Genomic DNA, 21,676 nt, shown 5'->3' with positions numbered 1-21,676 from the left:
CAGGTAGCTGCCGCGCTCGGCTCCAGGCTGGCTCCAGAGATGGGCATATGCATCCTGTGGTCACTGGAGTCCCCTAACCTCCCGAAAGAGGTATCAGAAACGCTCCCAGTTCGAAGACGAGAAAACAGGCTCAGAGAATGACCCAAAGCGGGAAACCAAGATCTGCTGACCCCAGTCTTTACTCTTTGTATACGGACCCTGCCCCCCTCAATCCAAGGCTGAAGCGAAGGGAAGCGAAGGGTCTTTGAGCGGCAACGTTGTCGTGTTATCTTCCCCATTTCACATACGAGGAGACAGAGCCCGTCACTCATCTAAGGTCACTCAGGCAGTAAGCGCGAGGCTGGGAGGCCAGGCCTTGGGCGCTTCGCCCTTGCACGCCCTTTGCCGCTGGACGCCGAGAGGCGTGGCCTAGAGACGCCCCGCCTCCACCCCACCCCCCCGCTCCCCTGCGCTTGGTGCAGTCCAAGTAGTTCCATATACGCGCGGGAGCAGGGGTGAAGCTGCGGAACCGGAGTAGGCCTCGCGCGCGCCCGCGCGCGCGCCCGGGTGGTGAGGTCCGCGGACGGTTCCACTGCGCGTGGCCAGAGGGGGGCCGTGGCAGGAGGCTCTCGGGCCGCAGAGGGACCGGGACCCCGGGCTGCAGCGGGGAGCGACTCGCCGGCCGCCCGGTTGGGGTGGAGCCCAGCCGCGGCCCCAGGTAACGCCTGGCCCGGACCCTGCGCCAAGCGCCCCAGGCGCGAGGCCAGCGAGGTCGGAGCGATAGGGGGCGGCAGCGGGCTGACAGAGTAGCGCTGGGACTTCAAGGGTGGCCTCTGCCTGCGCCTGCAGGGCCGGAGCTCGCTGTCCCGGGACCCGGGGCCAGAGTTGCTCCGCTCATCAGTCTACCCGCTAGGTCCAAGTGTCCTCGTTCGAGGACCCCCTGGGAACTACAAGTCGCAGCGTGCCCTGCGCCTCGCACGTGACCCGATCTCCCCCTCCTCCACTGGCGGGTTCCGGCTTCAGCAGGGCCCCTGGCAGTAGGGGGCGAGAGTTCAGGAGTCGCGGCAGTTGTTTGGCTCCGTAACGTCGGTCCCAAACATTTCACTAGCGCTCCTTGTGCCTGCCACCCGCTGGGGAGCCAGGGCTTCCCTAGGCCAGCCCTGGAACGGCTGCGGGTCCTAGGAACAGACCACTGCACCGCAGCGCCGTCGTTACAGCTTTCAGGATGTCAGAACGCCTAGGGGTCCAGAGAGGGTCTGTGTCTTGCCCAGAGTCACAGAGCTTCCGCTGCCTGAGGATCACTAAGCTCGAGTCGAGCTGGTGGGGGCGAGGGGGGTTCGGGGCGTCAGTGTGGGCAGGACGACGGTAGGAAGCTGGCCCTCAGTAGGGAAGAAATAGAAGATGGAGGGAAACTGGGGAAATCGGTTGGACTCATCTCCCTGGGTTTGCCAGGTGCCTGCACTCTTGCAGCCCCCAGTTTTCATCTCTGAACGATGTGATACTATCTGCGCCCATCTCTGCAGACCCTGGGAGTCACAGTGAGCAGGGGTGCAGGGGGAAGGGAGTCAGAAAGGTGAGCCCCTTCCAACACCGCACCCACAAAGCTCACGCATTCAAGTGCAGACTCAGACTCCGGAAGTTGGGCCGGTACCGCTGAAGATGCACACATAGAGCCACTGTTGACTCACTGAGGTACTCCCGCCACCGTTTTACACCTGGCCACACAGAACCTCAAAGAGGTGGTGACTTCCTCAAGCTCACAGACCTAATAAGAGGCAGAGCCAGGTTCCAAGCCCAGACAGGTTGGCTTCACAGGTGTTCACAGGTATGTAACCATCATTGTGTGCCTGTCCTCAGTAGCCTGTAGTGGATGAATACCAGTGGTGCCCACTGAGTGCTCAGTAAACGTCAGCTGTCACTAGTGTTGCTGTTCTGATTTTACAGATAAGACTGAGGTGGAGAGAAGCCAAATAACTGATCCAAGTCAAAGCCGGAGCCAAAGTAACCACTGACCTGAGCCCCAGATCTAGGACTACCTTTACAGACACCCCAACCTCCTGCCATGTGCACAGACACTTCTTTTGCGGGGAGCCAAAGCTTGGAGCTCAGATGTGAGGGTGATGTGTTCAGGCATGCCCTAAGCAGAGAGGACTTGGCGGGGAGACCGTCAGTCCGCACCCTGGGTTGGGCGGCCCTGGGCTCAGATCTGTGATGATCTGTGGCATCTGGGAGGTCTGCGTCCTGAACTGGCTCTACCAGGCTGTGCTTCGTGTCCCTGGTGACCCTCCCTCTCTGTGTTCTGCAGGCTTCGCCTGGGAAGGCTGTTGAGCCCTGTGTCGGGAGGAGGATTTGAGGGGTCTTAGAAGAAAGGAGTGTGGTGCTTTCTGACCCTGAGGAAGGAATGGAAGCAGCCAGCTGTCCAAGCTCTTGTGGGGTGGGGGGGCTCCCCGCTTCTTCCTGCCAAAGCGGAATCCCTCGCATCTGAAGAGGAGGCTTGGGGGTGGCAGGTGGAGTTTCACATCTAGTGCTTTGCGCTTGGAGGCACTAGGATTTGAATCCTCTGCTGCTCGTCCACCGGTCTTTGCGCCTCCATAGTCTACTCTTGCCTTGGGACATCTGTGCTTTGACTATTGACCAAACCTTTGGGGACTCCGTTTTGGCATTTGTATTGGTTCCGATGTGAGATTAGAATGTGATCCCCAGGTTTGCCCCTTGATGGCTGAGTCCTACCCCCTCACCCATTTCCTATCTGTAAAATGCTGGCCCCCAGCTCTTAGGTCATTGGACCAATGAAAAGATGATCAGGATGGGACAAGCTTAGACTGGGCAGGAGACCCTAGAACTCCAATTTCTCCACAGAACCTCACTGCAGATACTTGGGTAAGAGTGAGCCCCCCCACCCCCACCCCGACCTGTGGCTTCTGGAGCCTCTGGGCCACGCTTCCCGGATGTGAGGCAAGGAGAGGCACTTCCTGAGCCACTTTCGTCAGCTGTGAGATGAAAACAGAACCTGTCTTCAAGTGCGCAGGGGTAGAGTCGGGTGGAGCGATGAGAATGAGGCACACAGGTGTGCAGCCCACATCGCCACATTGGGGTTCCAGAGCACAAGACCTGCGGCTTAACCTGAGGGCGGGGATTTCACAGGAAAGCCGACTCGTGGCTTCTCTGGAAAGTGGTAAAATTGAGCCTCCTTCCCACTTCCCCCAGAGTGATTCTGCGTGTGCCCAGGAAGGTTTTTCAGATCAGGAGGAGATGTGTTACTGGCCTCTGGCCCTGGGGGAACCCTGAGGGGCTGTGGGAATTTGCTGAGGGCCTTTCAGGGCAGTGAGAGAGTCATGCCTGAGAGAAGACAGGGCGGGGTTCTCCTGGCCCTGTAGCATCAGAAGTAAGAGTCAAACCCAGAGCCCCTTCCTTAGGCATCTGCCACCCAGTGTGAGCCAGACCCTGCTGGGGTGGGGGAGCAGTCCCCTGGAGATAGCTTCTGCTGTTGTGATGCAGTGTGATAGCAATCTTGCTGTGTATTGAGGAAGCCAAGGCAGCTGACTGGCAGGAGACGGGGCAGGGAGGCTCCGAGGAGGCAACCTTTGAGCTGAATTCAAAGGTTGAGCAGGATTTTGCCAGAGGTAAGGGGTGATGATGTTTTAAGTAGCATTGTATAGTCAGAGGTTTAGTAGCTTTGAGGTACATGACTAGATTGTGGGTGAATGCTTTCTGAGGCTGCAGGAGTGACCTCGCTGTTCTGTGGCCTTGTGCAGGTCATTTCACTCCTTAGGCCTCTGGATCCTCACCCATAAAATAAGGCCTTCCAGTGAAGACTGAGTGATCGTGCATTTAAAAATTCTGAATTCCTTAGGCCCCGGGGGTGGGGGTGGATTATGGAGACATGAAGCGAGATGATTGACAGGGCTATGTGCACATTAAACAGTATGAAGTGAGGGTTAGGGTAGGTCTAGCCCTGAGTTCAGAGATGAGGGAGTTCAGTACAAACTGGAGACCCCAGAGCTTCCTGTAAGAGGTGAGATGAGAACAGAGCCCCAAGGACAGAGAGGAGGAATAGATTGGTAGAAAGGGAGAGAGAGGGTATCTCAGGCAGGGAAGGTCAGCAGTTGCACCCACCATCATGGTTGTGGGAGAAGGACTGGAGAGAGGTGAGCCTGAAAGGGTGGGGGAAGTTTGGTAATTCTAGCCCAAACGGCAGGCAGCAGGGAGCCATTGCACTTTCTGGCCCTACAGAGGCAAGCAGGGGGGTGGTTTTAACAATGTAGCATCTTCCAGAGAGGGAAGGATTTTCTAATTGCTTTTACACAGTGGGAAAAGTAAAAGGTTGGAAGGGATATAGGAGAAAGAGGAGTTGGTGATAAGTTGCTAAGAGAAAGGTATGACCGTGTACATTCCCATTCATTCTCAAGCACACCTAGTTTTAACTGAAGGATAGAGTTTGGCAGGTCACACCTATAGTACTGACTGCATCATGAACTTGATCTCCTGTGCTTAGGCATCTGCAGACCATCCCTGGATACCATCTTCAGTCATTGCATTGCTGGCTGCACATCCACGGTGCTTTAACAGATTGTTGCTGGTCTAAACAACACTTGGATAAGCATCTCTGCTCCCAAAACTTCCTTCTGGGTTGTTTCCATTGGATACCTTTCCTGAAAGGGGATTTTCTGACTCTAAGGGAACAGAGGTTTTAATGCCTTAAAAGACTTAAAACATACTTTTACAGTAATTTTCGTACAACTTTCTATAGGTGCTATTGTATGGGTTTTTTTCTTTCCTTTTTATTGTTATTTTTTCATCATGAAAAGTGTACTCTTTAACCCCCATACCGTATTTCATCCACCACCACCACCACCCCCCCCCCCCCCCGATTGTACAGGGTTTTATAAAGAGAGCAAATGTACACAAGCATATACAATAAAAAGTGTGTCCTGACCCGGTACTCTCTTCCAGTTTTCCCTGAGGACAACTGTTAGTTCCTGTATATCCTTACAGAAATATTCTATGAAGATATATATATCCAATTTCAGAAAAATTGATACATACTGTTACATTCTGTTCATGAAATTGCTTTCCATTTTTATTTTTAAATTTGGGATTATAAAGTACACCAAAGAAGCATAGAAAATGCAGCCCCATGCAGAAGAGTCCATTTATTGGTCAGATGCATGCATCATTCTTCTCGGCCTGTGCCTAGCTCTGGGATAGAGTATTACTGACTTCTATTCTTAAATAATCAATGTGGAGGTAATACCCCACTTTGTAGAATGTCTGCCCCAGTATTATTAGGCAAAAGAGAACCTAGCTCAGCTTTGGTTTTAATTCAGATATCTGTTCAGCCACACTTCCTAGCGGTGTGACCTGGGGTGAGTGACACCCCTCTTGATCCTCTTTACCCATCTGTAAAATGCAGTCATCCCTCCGTCTCCTCGCTGCTGAGGAGTACAGTGGGAAACTGAAGACTCCACTGGGTTTAGTTCCCCAATACCCTTAAGCAGGGAGCCCTCCGTAGGGGAGACCAAGCTCCCATAGACACGCGCTAAAAGCGACAAGAGTGCGGGACAACTGTAGCTCAAGCTTCAAACTGTTCCCCGCCCCTTTCCCGGGCCACGCTGGGGGCGGGGCGGTTAAATGTCTCTGTGGCGTCAGCGCACGCTGGACCAATCGCCCTGCCTCACAGGCGTTAGCTCGTTTGCATGGGCTGCCCACTATTGGTCCGTTGGGCAACCCAGGCCGTCCCAGCTTTTTAAAGCTGCCGCGTAGTATAAACAAGATGTAGGGCGGCCAGGCCATGATGTCATCGCGGCGCGGCAGCTCTTGGGGCTGACGTCATCTCCGGGGAGGTTGCCGACCCAAGGCTGTTAGAGCCTTCCTAACCCTCTCGGGCTGGTTTAAGAAGCCGCTCCTGCCCCGGCGAAGGTCAGTCCCATTGCACTTCACTGCCTCAGGCGGCGCCCCGTCCTGGAAGAGAAGACCATGACACAGTAAGTCCGTGCTGCGGCTTTCCTAGCGGGACTCCTTTCTCCTGCAGGGAAACTGAGGCTCAGAGGCGCGAAAGGTTCGAGAGTTTGCATAGCAAGTTCGAGTTGCAGCCGGTTGGCCTTGCCCAACCCGGGGTCTCCCATCTTTAGCTCAGGCCATGTGGCCCCGCCCCTTGCCTTGGTGACTGCGGTCACTTTAAGTGCGAAGGTGGGGGCGAGAAGGAGGTTTTAAAGAAAATTGCCTTCCAAGATGGCGTCCTATTAATCACGTGCCGCGTCGCCGCAAGTGATTGGCTCTCGTAGCTCCCGCGGGGCGGAGCTCTTGGCGGGGCTGCCGCGGGCAGCAGCCGGCTACTGTTTGCCGGAACCTCCCGGCGCGCCCCCGCGAGGCCCCCTCCCGCCCGGCGCGCGACCCCGCCGCTTCGAATGTTGTGAATCAAATGTGGGGCTTATTACATTCCGCTGCCGCCGCGGACAGTTCTTAAAGGGCCAGCCGCCTGCAGCTGCGCAAACCCGGCTGCATCCTGCGCCGCCTCCCGCTCCCGGAGGGCCTGAGCTGAGAGAGGCAGACCGCGCGTGGGCCTCGCGAGTCAGACGCCGGCAGACCGACAACAAAGAAAGGGCCCCGGAAGGAGCTGGACTGCCCCCGGACCGGGGGGTGGGGAGGGGAGCACATTGTTCCGCAGGGCGGGGGCTCTTAAAGGGTCCAGGCAGCCCCCCTCCCCCTGCCCAGCTTGGCCGTCCTAGATCGGGAACAAAGGAGTCAACGTTTTGCTTTGCGGCCGAAGGTGAGTAGGGGCCAATCCCCAACTCCCTATTTCCGCATCCCTGGAACTCCTGCCCCCTCCCCTGGGGCTGGGGTCTGTGATCTAGCTGGCTCTGCAGGGGTTAATCACGGCGGTCCAGAGGGGGATGGCGAGCCCTCTAGAATCAGGGAGGATTTCCACCACTACCACCACCACCCCCTCCTGCAGCCTCCGATAGCCAGGTCGAGTCTCCCTTCTCCGGAGGCTGAGTGCTGCGGTTGGAGAGGAAGGAGCCGCCCCCTCCCCCTGCCACCGCCACTTCCTTTGTTGTTGCTTTTGTCTCACGCCGAGCACATGGTCCGGGATCCTCGGCTCTTAAAGTCACAGCGCTCTGGCCCCAACGCCGCAGTCTGGCCTCCCGCCCCCCACGTCCTTCTGAGCGCGGCACAAAGGAGTGAGAGGAGGACGTGGGGGACCCCTCTGTGGGCGGGTGTCTGCACCTCGGACCCCACCATCCTCAGGGAGGGGAGGCTGAGGAAGCTCCCCAAAGCCCCGCAACCTGCATCTGGTCCGCGTTGAGGAGGGGCGGGCCCCCCAGAACACTGTTTTCCACCCCCGCTAATGTGACCACCTGGTTTCTTGCGCCTTGCTTCTTCTGGCTTTATTTGGGCATTCTAAGAAGGGGAGAGTTCCACCCCCATTTCACAGCTGTGACAACTGAGGCTCACAGAAGCAGAGAGATTTCCTTGATCAAGGTCATCTAGGGAACCTGGGCTAGCCAAGGACTCCTAGCTCCGAGCCTGATGGTCCTGCCCTCAGCTACCTCCAGGCAGCACAGGTTGGAGAGCTCTCCTTGTCCACTTGGCTGTGGTGACCTAGCCTACCCCTTGGGGTGGGGGCTGCTTTTCTCATCCTGCCTGAATATATTCATGCTCTCAGGGGCTGACTTTGCTTAACAGCTAAACAGCCCCTATTCAGGCAAACATCCCCCAGGGGCAAATGACTTGGCAGAGGCTCCCTAGACTAGGACTGGGATAGCCGCTTGGGGCCCTGGAAGCAGGGATTTGGCTGCCTCCTGGGGGAAGGGGTGGATACGAAGTGTGGTGCCTCCTTCCAGGTAAGATTGGATTTAGGGATGGGACCCTCAAGACCTATTTATCCAGACCTTAAGAGAGCACAGCACAGGACTATGGAAAAGCAGAGAAATTGAGGATGGTTACCTGGCCACCCTTGCTGTTTGACCTTGAGCAAGTGTCTAGCTCCATCTCTGGGCCTCTTTTGCTTCACCACAATAGGGTTAGTCATGGGTGCCTGAAACAGGAAACTCTTGAGATCCCCTTTAGGGACTGGAATTGAGATTTGGGATTAGGTGGTTATTCGGGTTACTGATGCTAATGAGTCAGGAGTTGGGGGAATCTGGGTCTAGGGGGCCAGCCGGGCAAGACTAGTTCTGTTTCTTTGGCTTTGTGAGCTCTAGAGTAAGTTACTTCCTTTCTCTGGGTCTCAGTTTCCTCAACTGTGAAGTGGGTGTGTCCTCTTTGTGCAACCTGTGTTCTTAGTAGGACTTCAAGAACCAGGGACCCCTCACATGCCAGCTGGGGTTTTTTCCCCCTAAAGAGGCACATTTCCCAGCTAACGCTTGGAGAGCTTGAAGTGGCATCTGATTTCTGTTTGTGTGCTAGAGTGGAGGTCAGCCTCTCTTAATTTCTGATAGTGATCATTCACACCTGAGCTCTGCAGATCACCTCTGCCTTTGAGCAGTCCTTGCCAGTCCACTGGGAGGTGGTTATTGGGCTATTCCCATTTTACAGGTGAAGGAGCTGAGGCTCAGAGAGGGGAAGCGACGTGTCCAAGACTCTGGCCAGAAGTCTTACTCTGGTACCGTGTAAGAATGCAAGGGTTGACACTTGCACCTTTGGTACCACAATCTACAGCTGGAGGCCCTTCTGTCTTTTGGTCTGGTTTCGCACTCCTTGCCACTTACCTTTCCTAAGGAATGGGTATTTTTGAAGGGGCTGGCCACAGAGAAGATTCCCATGTGCCCGGGCTGCTGTGGCACCCACACCCCCCAGACTTCAGCAAGGCAGCCTGACACAAGAGGAACCACTGAAGCCACTGCCTAGACCGTGTCCCAGTGTACTCACAACTCTGGCTGACAGGCCTTGGACCTCACCTCTCAGAGCCTCAGTGTCCTTACTTATGAGGGTTGCTGTGAGGACTCAAGATGACACATGAGAAGTGTCATAGTTATTACTGTTAATATTCCTCATCAGCAGGGCTGTGGGCTCCCAAGATCTCTGAGGTTCCCAAACCTGGCCGTGTTGTAGAAACCGCTGGTGATTTTGGTAGAAAATATAGGTGTCCTTGTTCCCCAACCCTCCAAAGATCTAGAATGTCTGGAGTAGCCTAGGAGTTTATTGTTTCAGATATTTGGGGAGTTTACTCTGAGTCTCTCTTGGCCTTTGTTTGCTAGGCTGGATTGTCAGCAAGAATCAGGAAGGCTGCGTAAGGATGTGCACTTGGCCCACAGGGTGCAGTTACAAACCTCGTTACCTATGGTGGGCTGGTAGGGAATGGGCCTTGCGTGGTCTAGAGGGAAAGCTCATGATCTGAGTGAGGGGGCCAACCAGAAATGAGGGCCTAATAGGACCAGATTTTCTGCCTTTTTTTTTCCTTTCAGGGAAGGCCAGGTTTTTATATAATCTCCCAATTAAAAAAAAATTTTTTTTACTGTTTATTTTTGAGGGATGGGGAGGGGCAGAGAAAGAGGGAGACACAGAATCCAAAGCAGGCTGTAGGCTCTGACCTGTCAGCACAGAGCCCAACGTGGGGTTCAAACTCACCAACTGCGAGATCATGACCTGAACTCAAGTCGGATGCCTACCCGACTGAGCCACCCAGGCGCCCCCTAAGTTGTTGCAATTTTAAGTGCTACAAAATGAAACTTGAAACAAGCTTATGAATCTCTTTGAAATGAAATCAGTCAGTAGTAATACAGAACACTTTCTTTTTTTAAAGATTTTGAGTTTTATTTATTTTTGAAAGAAAGGAAAAAAGAGCACGCATGTGTGTGAGCAGGGGAAGGGCAGAGAGGAAGGGTAGCTTTATATGGGGCTTGTACTTACAAACTGTGAGATCATGACCTGAACCGAAGTTGGAGGCTTAACCGACTGAACCACCCAGGCGCCCCTGTAATCTCCCAATTTTTAATCATCAGGTAGGGATGATCATCAGGTAGCAGTGGCCTTCATTCACTGCTGCCGGACCATGGCCTTGGACCTGTGTAATTGGTTTTCTAGTGTACGTTTACCAGATCAGTGCTGCACACAAGCTGGTGCCTTTCTGCCAAGTGCCAGAGCTCAAGTTAGATGGGAGAAGTGTGAATTCCAGCTCTTACACTTCCTGGCTGTGGCCTTGGCCAGGCGCTGCCCTTGCAAATGGAAAGCTTCCCCTGCAGGCTGGTTTTTTGGATTTAGGGCCCAGGCTTATAAAGCTTAGCACAGAGGAAATGTTCTTGCCACTGTTGGCAGGAAGGAGCTAAGTGTTGAGGGTAAGTGGTACACTGGTTCTCTAGCTGTGTCAACAGGGAGGCAGCACCAAAAGCTGGGTATCGGGATGTTTAGGAGTTTTGTCAGATGGAGAAGGGGTGGTTAGAGGGGGCCTCCCTGTGGCAGGAACAGCAAAGGGCTGGTCCTAGTCCTATTTGATGCACCTTCTGACTTTGCAGGACCTGATAGGTTCTAGCATTCTCTCTGCCAGGGCCTCATCCCAATGTCTGGAGTGAATAAATGGTGGCCCCCCAGCTTATCCCACTTGGATCCCCAGCTCCTACCTGAGAGGAGACCTGCCCCACCCCATTCCCACCCAACTTCCTCCTTTAGGTTCTCAGTTCCCCTTTTTTCTCAGCAAGCCCCACCTCCACTTGAGGGTTGTGTTGGGCCCCTAGAGCAAGGCCTTGGCTGTATGCCAGACCCACCCATCTACCACTGGCCACTTCCTTCATCACCTCCTGTGAAGCCCTTGGCCTGGACCACTCGCTGCTGGCAGCAGGGTGCAGTGCGAGGCTTGGGGCCAGCACACCTCCCAGCTTTGACACTTGGACAAATCTCTTCCTCTCTTTGAGCCTCAGTTTTCTCTCTCGTGAAATAGAGCTGACAGTGCCTTCCTTGAAGAGTAAATAAAGTCACATGTGGGTAGACACTGCAGGAGCTGGTTATGGAAAGAAAGAAAACTAACTTGAATTTGGAGCCCCTGAGGTCAGGAACCAGGTCAGAACCTCTTCCCTGGCAATAATGGAAGGAGAAGCCTGATTCAAATCAACCCTGAGCCACCCCTCTAGAAAGGAGGAAGCTGGAGTGCCCTCCCAGGAACCCCAGCTTCCTGGAGGTTGAAGTTGTAGACCCCCCCCACAACAGGACAGGGTGCCCTGGGAACCCCACCCAGAGGGAAGCATGCTGGCCAGCCCTCTGAACTCACCACAACCCTGAAGGAGAACTGGACCCCATTTTATAGAGCAGGAAACTGAGGCCTGGGCTCCCTGTCCCTGATCTGTCATCCCCGAACCCCAGTGCCAAGAAGAGGGCTAGACCCAGAGTACACACTAGATGTGTACCACAGGGTGTGATGGCCCCTGGAATTGGACTCCTGAGATTTGATTCTGTCTCTGCAGTCCCTAATGGGGCAAGTGACTGGACTTCTTTGTGCCTCAGTTTGTTTATCTGTTTGCCTCCTAGGGTTGTGAGCCCAGGCCCAGCCCCTCCATCCCTGTGCCACCCCTGATGCGACCATGGGCTCTGGCAGTGACTAGGTGGCCACCCTCTGCCCCTGTGGGTCAGCGGCAATTCTCTGTAGGACCCAGCAGTGCCCCGGGCCAGCTCCGGGGAAGGTAGGAAGGAACCTCCTAGTCCTGCAGAGCCTAGAGCTCCCTGGTGCTGGGGCTGTCAGCTTGGGTTGGGGAATAGGAGCTGGGAGAGTGGGGCATAGGGCCCTGAGCTGTCTTCCTTCCCCAGTGGGTAGTGACCTTGGCTTCTCTCCATGCTCTCTGAATGAGTGGCTCCCCTCAGTCCTACTGGGGCCTCCTCTCTGTGGTGCAGCCCCGGCCGCGAGGGCCCCCTGGCCAGCCTGCCTGCCCAGGATGAGCGCTTACCCTCCCAGCAGCCACCGTCCCGACCACCACACCTCCCTGTAGAGGAGCACCGAGCCTCGGCTCCTGCCGGCAGGAGCCCCCGAATGCTGCATCCAGCCTCTCAACAGGGCCCGTTCATGGTTGATCTCCACGAGCAGGTAGGCAGAACACCAGTCACCTGTTTCCCCACCCTGCTGGCCCCTCCCCTGTCTGAGGACCAGAGGTAGCAGAGCCGTGATTGCACTTTGCTAAACTCATTGCATGTTCAGTGATGCATTATTAGTCTTGTTTTACAGGCTGGTAAATTGAGGCCCAGAGAAGGGAAGGGCCTTCTTTGGGACTACACAGTGGATGAGTGTTTGAGCTGGAAGCCCCTCCCAGGTGTCCCAGAGGGTTCTCTCTGACATTTAGGGCTTGAGGCAGGGGGATGGCCAGGTCTGTACCTCGGTAGGCCCCAGCTAGAGCAGGGAAGGGAGCTGGCCCAGCAGGGCTTTCTCATTTAGGGGTAGCAGTATGGGCAGGATCCCCCCTACAGCTCTTGGGTTTCTCTCCACCGACAGGTGCACCAGGGACCCATCCCTCTGTCCTACACAGTCACCACAGTGACGACCCAAGGCTTCCCCTTGCCTACAGGCCAACACATCCCTGGCTGCAGTGCCCAGCAGCTCCCAGCATGCTCCGTGATGTTCAGCGGGCAGCACTACCCCCTCTGCTGCCTCCCACCCCCGGTGAGTGAGTGCCTCCACCTCCTACCCCTCCCCCCCCACACCTGAAAGCCCCAGACACAGACCAGCAGTAGAAGCAAGCTGAGCTTATGACACCCATTGAGGCTGTCAGAGCACCTACCCAGTTCCGGGCCCCAACCCTGTCCAGAAAAGTGTGTGTGTGCTCACATACAGTTAGAGAGCACCTGGGGGTTCAGGAACCTTCCTGCACCCCAGTGCATGCCTTTAGGTATGGAATTGTTAACTAACGGTCTTAAGAGTGTAGCATCCTGGGGGCGCCTGGGTGGCTTAGTCGGTTGGGCGTCCGACTTTCGCTCAGGTCATGATCTCGCGGTTCGTGGGTTCGAGCCCTGCGTCGGGCTCTGTGCTGACTGCCAGCTCAGAGCCTGGAGCCTGTTGCAGTCTGTGACTCCCTCTCTCTCTGACCCTCCCCTGCTCGCGCTGTCTGTCTCTCCTAGAAATAAATAAAAAATATTTAAAAAAAAAAAAAAAAAAAAAAGAGTGTAGCATCCTGCCTAAGTGGCCTCTGGCAGGGATGGGATGGTCCATAGGGCTTCTGTGGGGACCTCTCAATGAATGGAATGGCTCCTGGTTCTCAGCGCAAGCATAGCCCCAACCCAGAGCCTAGAAGAACCTTCTACAGCCCCCCTCCCTTTCTTGACAGCTGATCCAGGCATGTACCATGCAGCAGCTCCCTGTGCCCTATCAGGCCTACCCCCACCTCATCTCCAGTGACCACTACATCCTGCACCCCCCACCACCAGCCCCACACCCTCAGCCTGCCCACATGGCACCTCTTGGGCAGTTTGTATCGCTGCAGGCCCAGCATCCGCGTATGGTGAGTCTGGGCAATGGGTTTGATGCCACAGGGGATGGCATGGGGGGTGGGGCTTCCCTTGTTACTCACTCTGGCTGACCCACCCCTGCCTCTTCCAGCCCCTGCAGCGGCTTGACAATGATGTGGACCTGCGGGGGGACCAGCATCCCCTGGGGAGCTTCACCTACTCCGCCTCTGCCCCAGGCCCAGCCCTGTCCCCATCCATGCCCCTGCACTACCTGCCCCATGATCCACTGCACCAGGAGCTATCCTTTGGTGTGGTAAGTACCACCTCCACTGAGACTCTAGGGTGATCAGGAGACAGGCCCACCGGGCTGACCTGTACCTGGCACCCCTCTCACAGCCATATTCCCACATGATGCCACGGAGACTGAGCACCCAGAGATATCGCCTACAACAGCCGCTGCCCCCGCCACCCCCACCGCCGCCCCCGCCACCGTATTACCCCAGCTTCCTGCCCTACTTCCTGTAAGTACCAGCACATCTGCTCCAGAGCCATGGTGCTCTGGTCTCCTGGGGCCTCCAGTTGTTGGATCCAAACATAGCCCCATGAGGTACCAAGGGCCTCTACAGCCATCTGGCATTCCCACCAAACCACACATACTCTCAGCACTCACCAGCTGGGTTCCTTGCTCTCCTACAATGTCCTGGGACAAACACTGGAGTCCTGGTGTGAATGGTGCAGAGCTCTGGGCTTTGTTTCATGGAGGGAGTCGGGAGCAGCTCTGCACCCCCTACACCTACTGACCTTGACCCTGGGTCCCCCACACCTGTCTCCCCTAGCTCGATGCTGCCAATGTCACCAACAGCAATGGGGCCCACCATCAGCCTGGATCTGGACGTGGATGATGTGGAGATGGAGAACTATGAGGTCCCGTGGAGCACATTCCTGGGAGGTAGGAGTTTGGGGGACCTCCGGCCTTGAGCACTAATGACCCTACCCTCCTCTCTGTATCCAGGCCCTCCTGAACTTGGCAGAGCGGCTAGGAGATGCCAAGCCCCGAGGCCTCACCAAAGCGGACATCGAGCAGCTGCCATCGTACCGCTTTAACCCAGACAGCCATCAGTCAGAGCAGACACTGTGAGTACTGTGCCCATCTCCCTCTGGGGGACCCCTTCCTCCAGGGGATCTTGTGCTATGTAGTGAGCCTCCCTCTGCTATTACTGTGGAGGTAACACTCTGTGCCCACCTTCCAGATGTGTCGTCTGCTTCAGTGACTTCGAGGCGCGGCAGCTGCTCCGAGTCCTCCCCTGCAACCATGAGTTCCACACCAAGTGTGTCGACAAGTGGTTAAAGGTAACGCAGCCCAGGCTGGATCCTGGGTATTCCTCACGTGGTGGGGGAGGTGGGTGGGCCTTAGAGGGCTCTCCCTTTATCCTTGTCATCATCCAGAAGTTCAGGCTCTGTTCAGGGGTCAAGTCCTAGAAGTAGAATAGACCTAGCTGAGGTGAGTAGGGGACAGGCAAGAGTAGAGCCTGATGTGTGGCTGCTCCCCCAGGCCAACCGGACGTGTCCCATTTGCCGGGCCGACGCCTCCGAGGTGCCCAGGGAGGCTGAGTGAGGCCCACAGCCGCCCAGGATAACCCTGCCCGAAGCTCTGGAAGCTCGGGCTGGGGGGACCTGAGGAGGACGGGGAGGGAGTGGCCCAGGCCTGCCCCGTCATTCCCGCCTGCATCTCCAGAGCTGGTGCCAGGGTCAGCCCCGAGAGAAGCCCCTGCAATAAGCCCCTGCATTTGCCAAGCTCCAAAGACTCTTGCCCCAATCTGCCTGCCAGTCCACCCACCACGGAGCTGCCTGAGTGTCCCTAACTCAGTCTCCCTCCTGTTTGCTCTCCAGTCCGTCTCCTTTCCTGCCAGCCCTGGGAGCCAGGAGTCCATCCCTGCCCCCAGGGTAGGCAGAGGGGGCTCCATTCCAGGCTGCCTGGTCTCTTGCACTGAAATGGTGTGCCATCTGACTGGGTGGCACTGACAGGCGTGTGGACAGATGGTGGCATGAGGCCATTTCCTGAGCCCCAGGCCTGGGTCCTCCTGCCTTGACCCCAGACAGATTCAGGTAGCCAGCCCCACGCAGTCTGCTGTGAGGGGTGGGTCTGGCTCCTTCAAGTACCGTCACCCCCAGGCTGGAGGGCATCAGAGCCAGCCTCCTGACCAGATGGGAGACAGGCCCTGAGCTGAGGTGGCACGTATCCTGATGGGGCCTGGGCCACGCAGGGGAGAGTGACCTATGTTTCCGGTGGCCACTCTCCCTGGCAGTGATGGGGGCCAGACCCTGCCCAGTCTCCCCTCTCTGTTGTTTTGCATGAACGTGAGGAGCAGCAGTTTTTGTTTATTCATTTGGCCCAAAACTGCGTGTAGGATTTGGGGGTGTGGACTTTTAAACAATTTGTTTTCTTTTGATTTAATGGGGGGATATAGGGACCAACCAGGACCAAGTGCCCAGGGGGCCAGGAATGGTCTGGTGGTGCTGCCTGGTCTGCATGCATGTGTGCGGCTGGGGCAGGGCTGGGTGGCCGGCGGTCATGGGTGGGGTTGGGGGGTGGTCTGTGCTCAGCTGATAACTGCCATGCACTGTACTGCACACGTCCCCAGAGCCTACCGGGACCGTACGCTTTTCAGGGCATTTCTCCCTCCAGCCAGGGCCTGTCTCCCACCTGACTGGGCAGGTCTCCTCCAAGGAAGTCCCAGGAGGACAGGGACCAGGGAGGGCGTGGATCCCACCTCCAGGGGCCCCCCTCCCAGCCTGAGCCCTGCCCTCCAAGGTCTGGAGGAGGCCCCCTGTAGGGTCTGGCTGAGCTCCCACCTTCTCCCTCCCTGGTTCCGTTCCTTTCCTGTCCTACCCCCAGCTGGGGTTGCTGCCCCCCGAACGAACCGCGTGTGGGGCCGGCACATCCTAGCAGGCAGCCCCTGGCGCCTGCTGCCTCAGGGATGCTCCAACCACCCTCGTTCTCCCCGCAGCGGCCCTGGCTCCCTGCCTCCCCTCAGCCTGCCATGGGGCCCCATCAGCCTGGCCCCACCCCCATGGAGAACCCAAAGTCTTACTGTATATAACTCCAGGTGACGTTTCTATATTTATAGCAGTGTTGAAACCCCACGTATTTTACACAGAGAACCACCTTCTCCAAACCCCCCTCCCTTTCCTACCCCAACAAAAGGTTTTCAGAATCCTTAAGGTTCCTGGGGCAGGCGGAAACAGGCTCACGGATTGTGTGTCGGCTGCAGCAGTGATTCCAACGAGCAGCTAATGGGGGGGAGGGGGACACAACATTTAAAAAAAATCATTAAAAAAAGATTTATAAACAATTATTTAGGATGTTTGTGATTTGCCGACCTTGCTATAGATGCCATGTTACCAATGATTTCCTGTGGTGGGGGCTTGTCATTGTTTACTCTTTTATTTACCAACTTCTGGCCTAGGCATGACAGTGGGCACCATCCCCCAGCCCTGGCTGGGCCCAGCACCTGTGTTCTGTGTTAGAAAGGTTTTATATATATATATATATATATATATATATGCATAATTTTATATATATATATATATATAATTACATATATATAAAAATATATGTAATTGGGGGGGCCCTGTTCCTTGCACATTTTACAGTTACCTCATTTTTCCCATGTATGTATTTGAGAAAATGCTAATATATAGAGAAAAAAATGGTTCTTAAAGCTTAAATATGTGGTTTTTTCCATTCCATTGGATTCACATTGGTTTGTAGCATTTAACATAACTAGTATGTTGTATTATATATATGTGTATACTGATTGAAATTTTTAACAGATTTGTACTTTTTTTAAAATGAAAGTTGCTAGTTCTGCTTGACCAAGTAGTGCAATCATTATTTTTTTTAATATTGTTGCTGATTTCAGAGGGATATTCACTAATAAATGTATGATGTATATCAAGTATTGCTCAAGCTGCCTTTGGTTACCTGTGTTCTTTTGATGGGAAGCGGGGATAATGATGTCAGTGTGAGAGTGGGTAGGGGACAGGGATAAGGTGGGCAGAAAAGACTGTTCTATGCTGTGGCACCTTGGTACCTCCTGATCAAGAAGGTCTGCCAAGCCAGGTTAGTGATGATATTGTGGGCCATCTGCTTCACACTCAAATTAGGCAGGCTCTGTTGACAAGTGGCAGGATTCCATCTAACTGGTTTAAGGAAAGTGTCACTTGTTGGTCGTTTTTTTAAATTCTGGAGGTGGGTTCTGCCTCAAGCGTGACTGAATCGGGCTCAGGCACAGTATTAGGAACCATGGCCTCCCTTCATTTTACAGCTCTGTTTTGCAGGAGCTGTTTTTGTGTAGTAGTTCTTGGTAGCTCTAGCTCAGTTTCTTCTAGTTTAGCATAATTCCATGGAAAAACCATTTTCCCTGGGAATTCTAGTGGGATTTCTAGGATGGAGGCATTAGACCCAGCTTGGATTCTGAGTGCATCCTGAGCTATTCACTACCATATCCGGGAGCTACAACAGCATGATTGGCCTGGCTTGCATTATATACCCTCCCACCCACAGGCCCTACTGGAACAAGGGGCCTGAGAACCACCCAAAGCACCAGGTTGGTAATGCAGTTACATTCCTCATACCTGTGATAGAGTGTGGTGCTGCAAGGTATCAGCTGATTTGTTAGCATGTCCAAGCAATGTGGTCAGGAGCAGCAGTGGGCTGGAGTCAGGAGACCCAGGACCTAGTATCTGTGATGCCACTATCTGTAGCCTTGGTCAGGTCACTTTCCTTTCAGCCTCTGCAAAATAAGGGACAGTCAGTTGAGAAATGTGCTATGGGAACGTAAGGGGGGTTAAGCAGGGCTCTGTGGTTAAGTCTGGGAAATTACACAGAAAAGGTAACAGGAGCCTATATTCCAGGGCTTCTGTGAGCCTTGGCTACGGTGATGTGTTACAAGCTTCTAGGAGTAGATACTATGAACAGCACTTCCTACATTTAGCTTGTCTGGCCATGGGTAATGTTCAAGTTGCATTCTCTGGGGTACACTAGGAATTGGTAGACTAGACCAGTGATAGCAACTAAGTTCCCAGGGCCCTAGTCTGAAGTCTAGGGAAGTCTCTAAACTTTTTTCAGTATTTCAGAAAACCTACCAGGGGGGACATGATCTTATCAGTTGATCCAAAAAAAAACCACAAAAAAACAAAAACAAAAAACCCCAAAATTCAACACTTACTCATGATAAAAAAAACTCTCACCAAGCTAGAAATAGAGGGTAACTTCTACAATGGGATAAATTGCATCTACAAAAAACCCAACAGCTAACATCATATATAATAGTGTGAAAGACTAGGTGCATCCTCCTTGAGGTCAGGACAAGGCAAGGTTATCCACTCTCACCACTCATATTTATCATACTGAAAGCCCTAGCCAGCACAAAAAGATACGGCAAGAAAACAGAAATAATATTAAGTCTACAGATTGAAAAGAAAATTGTCCCTATTTGGAGATTTGATAACCTATAAATTACCAAGCTCCTATTTGAAAATCCTAAGGAATCTACAAAAACCTTCTGAACTAAAGGAGTTCAAGTCGTAGGTTACAAGATGAATATACAAAAATTGTATTCTACATAGTAGCAACAGATACATGAAACAAAAATTTGAAACAAAAGTACTATATAATCACTCGAGATATGAAATATACACATCTAACAAAACATTGTGAGATTTATATGTTGAAAATTATAAAACACTGGATGAAAGAAATCAAAGACCTACATAGAGAAACGTCATGTTCTTGGATTAGAAGACTCAGCAATAGGTAAAGATACTATTTCTTCCCATATTGATCTGTGATTTGAATGCAATTCCTATCAAAATTTTGGAAAGTTGGGTTTTTTTTTTTTTTGAGACATTCTTCAACATGTATATGAAAAGGCGAAGAAATAAGTAGCAAAGACAACCTTGAAAAACAAGAATAAAGTGAGAAGAATCACTCTACCTGACTTACTGAAGAGCTGCATTAAAACAATATGGTAGAGGGATAGACAAGTAGATAAATGGAACAAAATAAAGATCCCTGGAACAGACCCAGTACAAGTATGGCCAACTAATTTTTGAGCATTCAATGAAGAATAGTCTTTTCAACAAACAATACTGGAATAGCCGAACAAGGAATAGCCGTACATCCATAAAAACTAAGAATCTCTACTGAAGAGTCACAATACAAAAATGAACTGAAAATGGATCATAGATTTAAAGGTAAAACATAAAGCTAGAAAACTTCTAGAAGACAAGTGAGAATCTTCAGTACGACCTAGGGCTAGGTGAAGAGATCTTAGACATGACACCAAAAGCAATACATAAAAAGAAAAAATGATAAATTGGACTTCACCAGAAGTTAAATGCTTAATTTACAAGTCACATATCTGGAAAATGACTCATGTCAGATATATAAAGAACTCTCAAAACTCAAGACAATCCAATTAGAACATGGGCAAAAGACACAAACACACACATTGAGCAAAGAGGATATTTCATTTGTTCAACACCATAAGCTATTAAGGAAATACAGATTCAACCACAATAAGGTCATTACACACCTGTAAAAACAACAAAAATAATAATAGTGACTATCAAATTCTGGTAAGGAATGCAGGGAAACTAGATTTCTCATACATTGCTGATGGGAATATTAAATAGTAAAGCCCCTCTGGAATACAGTTTGGCAAGTTGTTATTTTTAACATTGATTTTGATACAATCTATCATAAGTAAATAGAGATTACAGAGATACTGCTCACTGCCACAAAGGCATCTGTGAAAAGCCCTGTGCCATTCCACTGATGATCATCTCAGTGAAGTCCCATTTTTTCTCTCAGCCACAGCACACACCATGTTATTCCTGTCCATTAACTGCTTCCACATCCAGATGACCAAATAATTCCTTATCCCCTAAATAAGCTCAAAATGGTTGGGTCAGGCATTCCAGGATCTGCACCTCCTTAAATCGCAGGTACATCATGAGATGAAGAACATTCCAGTGGGTGGCAAATTGGCCACCCTTGAAGAGTTAATGCAGCCTCTGCTTGGCCTCTTTGCTCAGCTTCGCCATGGCAACAGCCTGGCAGTTTCCTATAAAGCTAAACATATACTTACTAAATGACCTAGCACTCCTGGGCATTTATCCCAGAAAAATGAAAACATGTCTACACAAAAATACGTACACAAATGTTCATAGCTGCTTTCTTCATAATATGGGAACAATTTAAATGTCCTTCAGTGAACAAATGGTTAAATTGTGACCCATCCAGATCATGGAATACTACTTAGCAATAAAAGAAAGAAACTAAGGAGGCCTGGCTGGCTCAGTTGGTGGAGCCTGTGACTCTTGATCTCAAGGTCATGAGTTCAAGCCCCACATTGGGCATAGAGCTCACTTAAGAGAAAAAGAAAAGAAACAACTATTGATACATGCAACAACTTGGATGGGTCTCAGGGAATTATGCTGAGTGAAAAAAAGCCAATCACAAAGGTGACATATCTATCCATTTTTATAACATTATCAAAATGACAGAGAGATGGAGACTAGATTAGTGGTTGCCAGGGTTTAGGCATGGTGGAATAAGGGTGTGTGTGTCACTATAAAGGGGTGGCAGGGGTAAGATCTTTGTGGTAATGCAAAAAAGACTGCATCTTGATTATGGTTGGTTACATGAATTTATATAAGTGATAAAACTACACACACACACACAGACAAATAAGTACATGTAAAACTGGTGAAATCTGTGGATTTTACCAATGTCAGTTTTCTGGTTTTATATAAGATGTTATCATTAAGGGAAAGTAAGGGTTAAATAAGACCCTTTTTGTAATAGTTTTACAGCTTTCTATAAATCTATATTATTTCAAAATAAAAAGTAAAAAAAGCCTGTGGGAAATTGGATAAATTATGACATTATGAATCAGATTAAAATCCTATCATTTTTGTACTACACATAGAAAATCCTAAAGACTACCAAAACTACCAAAAGTAATAAAAGAATTAAGTGGCAGGACACAAATTAATACTCAGAAATTGGTAGCATTTCTATACACTGATAATGAAGTAGCAGAAAGAAAAATTATGAAAACGATGTTATTTACCATTGCACCAAAAAGAATAAAATACTTAGAAATCAACTTAGCCAAAGAGGTGAAAGAACCATCTCTGAAAACTATAAAACACTAATGAAAGAAATTGAAGATGACACAAATGGATTGGAAGAATTAATATTGTTAAAGTTTCCATATTACCCAAAGGGATCTATAGATGCAATACAATTCCTATCAAAATACCA

The 21,676-nt window shown here is 51.8% G+C and overlaps 1 protein-coding gene and 1 pseudogene across 5 annotated transcripts; one reads left to right on the top strand and one right to left on the bottom strand.

Moving 5' to 3' along the window:
* Positions 1–511: 511 nt before the first annotated feature.
* Positions 512–17,300, top strand: RNF44 (ring finger protein 44). 5 transcript variants are annotated; one of them, XM_039239734.1, is made up of 11 exons: positions 512–697; positions 11,440–11,591; positions 11,770–11,989; positions 12,392–12,559; positions 13,221–13,394; positions 13,493–13,654; positions 13,738–13,862; positions 14,178–14,265; positions 14,354–14,475; positions 14,592–14,691; positions 14,894–14,956. In XM_039239734.1, exons 2-11 carry the CDS (start codon positions 11,485–11,487, stop codon positions 14,954–14,956), a joined length of 1,329 nt encoding a protein of 442 aa, XP_039095665.1. In that variant the 5' UTR covers positions 512–697; positions 11,440–11,484. The 5 variants fall into 5 exon arrangements, with proteins under 5 accessions (XP_039095665.1, XP_039095664.1, XP_039095666.1 ...); XM_039239733.1 differs by lacking the exon at positions 512–697 and adding an exon at positions 5,086–5,963; XM_039239735.1 differs by lacking the exon at positions 512–697 and adding an exon at positions 5,978–6,748 and having other exon boundaries at positions 11,800–11,989.
* A 2,984-nt stretch (positions 17,301–20,284) lies between these two features.
* LOC120236757 lies at positions 20,285–20,451 on the bottom strand (annotated as a pseudogene).
* Positions 20,452–21,676: the final 1,225 nt, after the last annotated feature.

This window comes from Hyaena hyaena, unplaced genomic scaffold (genome assembly GCF_003009895.1).
Source record: "Hyaena hyaena isolate Hyena2069 unplaced genomic scaffold, ASM300989v1 scaffold_160, whole genome shotgun sequence".
Classification (NCBI taxonomy): Eukaryota; Metazoa; Chordata; class Mammalia; order Carnivora; family Hyaenidae; genus Hyaena; species Hyaena hyaena.
This window is presented reverse-complemented; position numbering and strand designations above follow the sequence as displayed.

What these genes read in the sequence shown, in the direction of transcription:
- RNF44 (XM_039239731.1), top strand. Translation starts at nt 11,485, where the DNA reads ATGCGACCATGGGCTCTGGCAGTGACTAGGTGGCCACCCTCTGCCCCT. An exon ending in AGCTTCCTGCCCTACTTCCT is followed by an intron (nt 13,863 to 14,177) that starts GTAAGTACCAGC and finishes TGTCTCCCCTAG; the next exon opens with CTCGATGCTGCCAATGTCAC. An exon ending in TGGAGATGGAGAACTATGAG is followed by an intron (nt 14,266 to 14,353) that starts GTCCCGTGGAGC and finishes CTCTGTATCCAG; the next exon opens with GCCCTCCTGAACTTGGCAGA.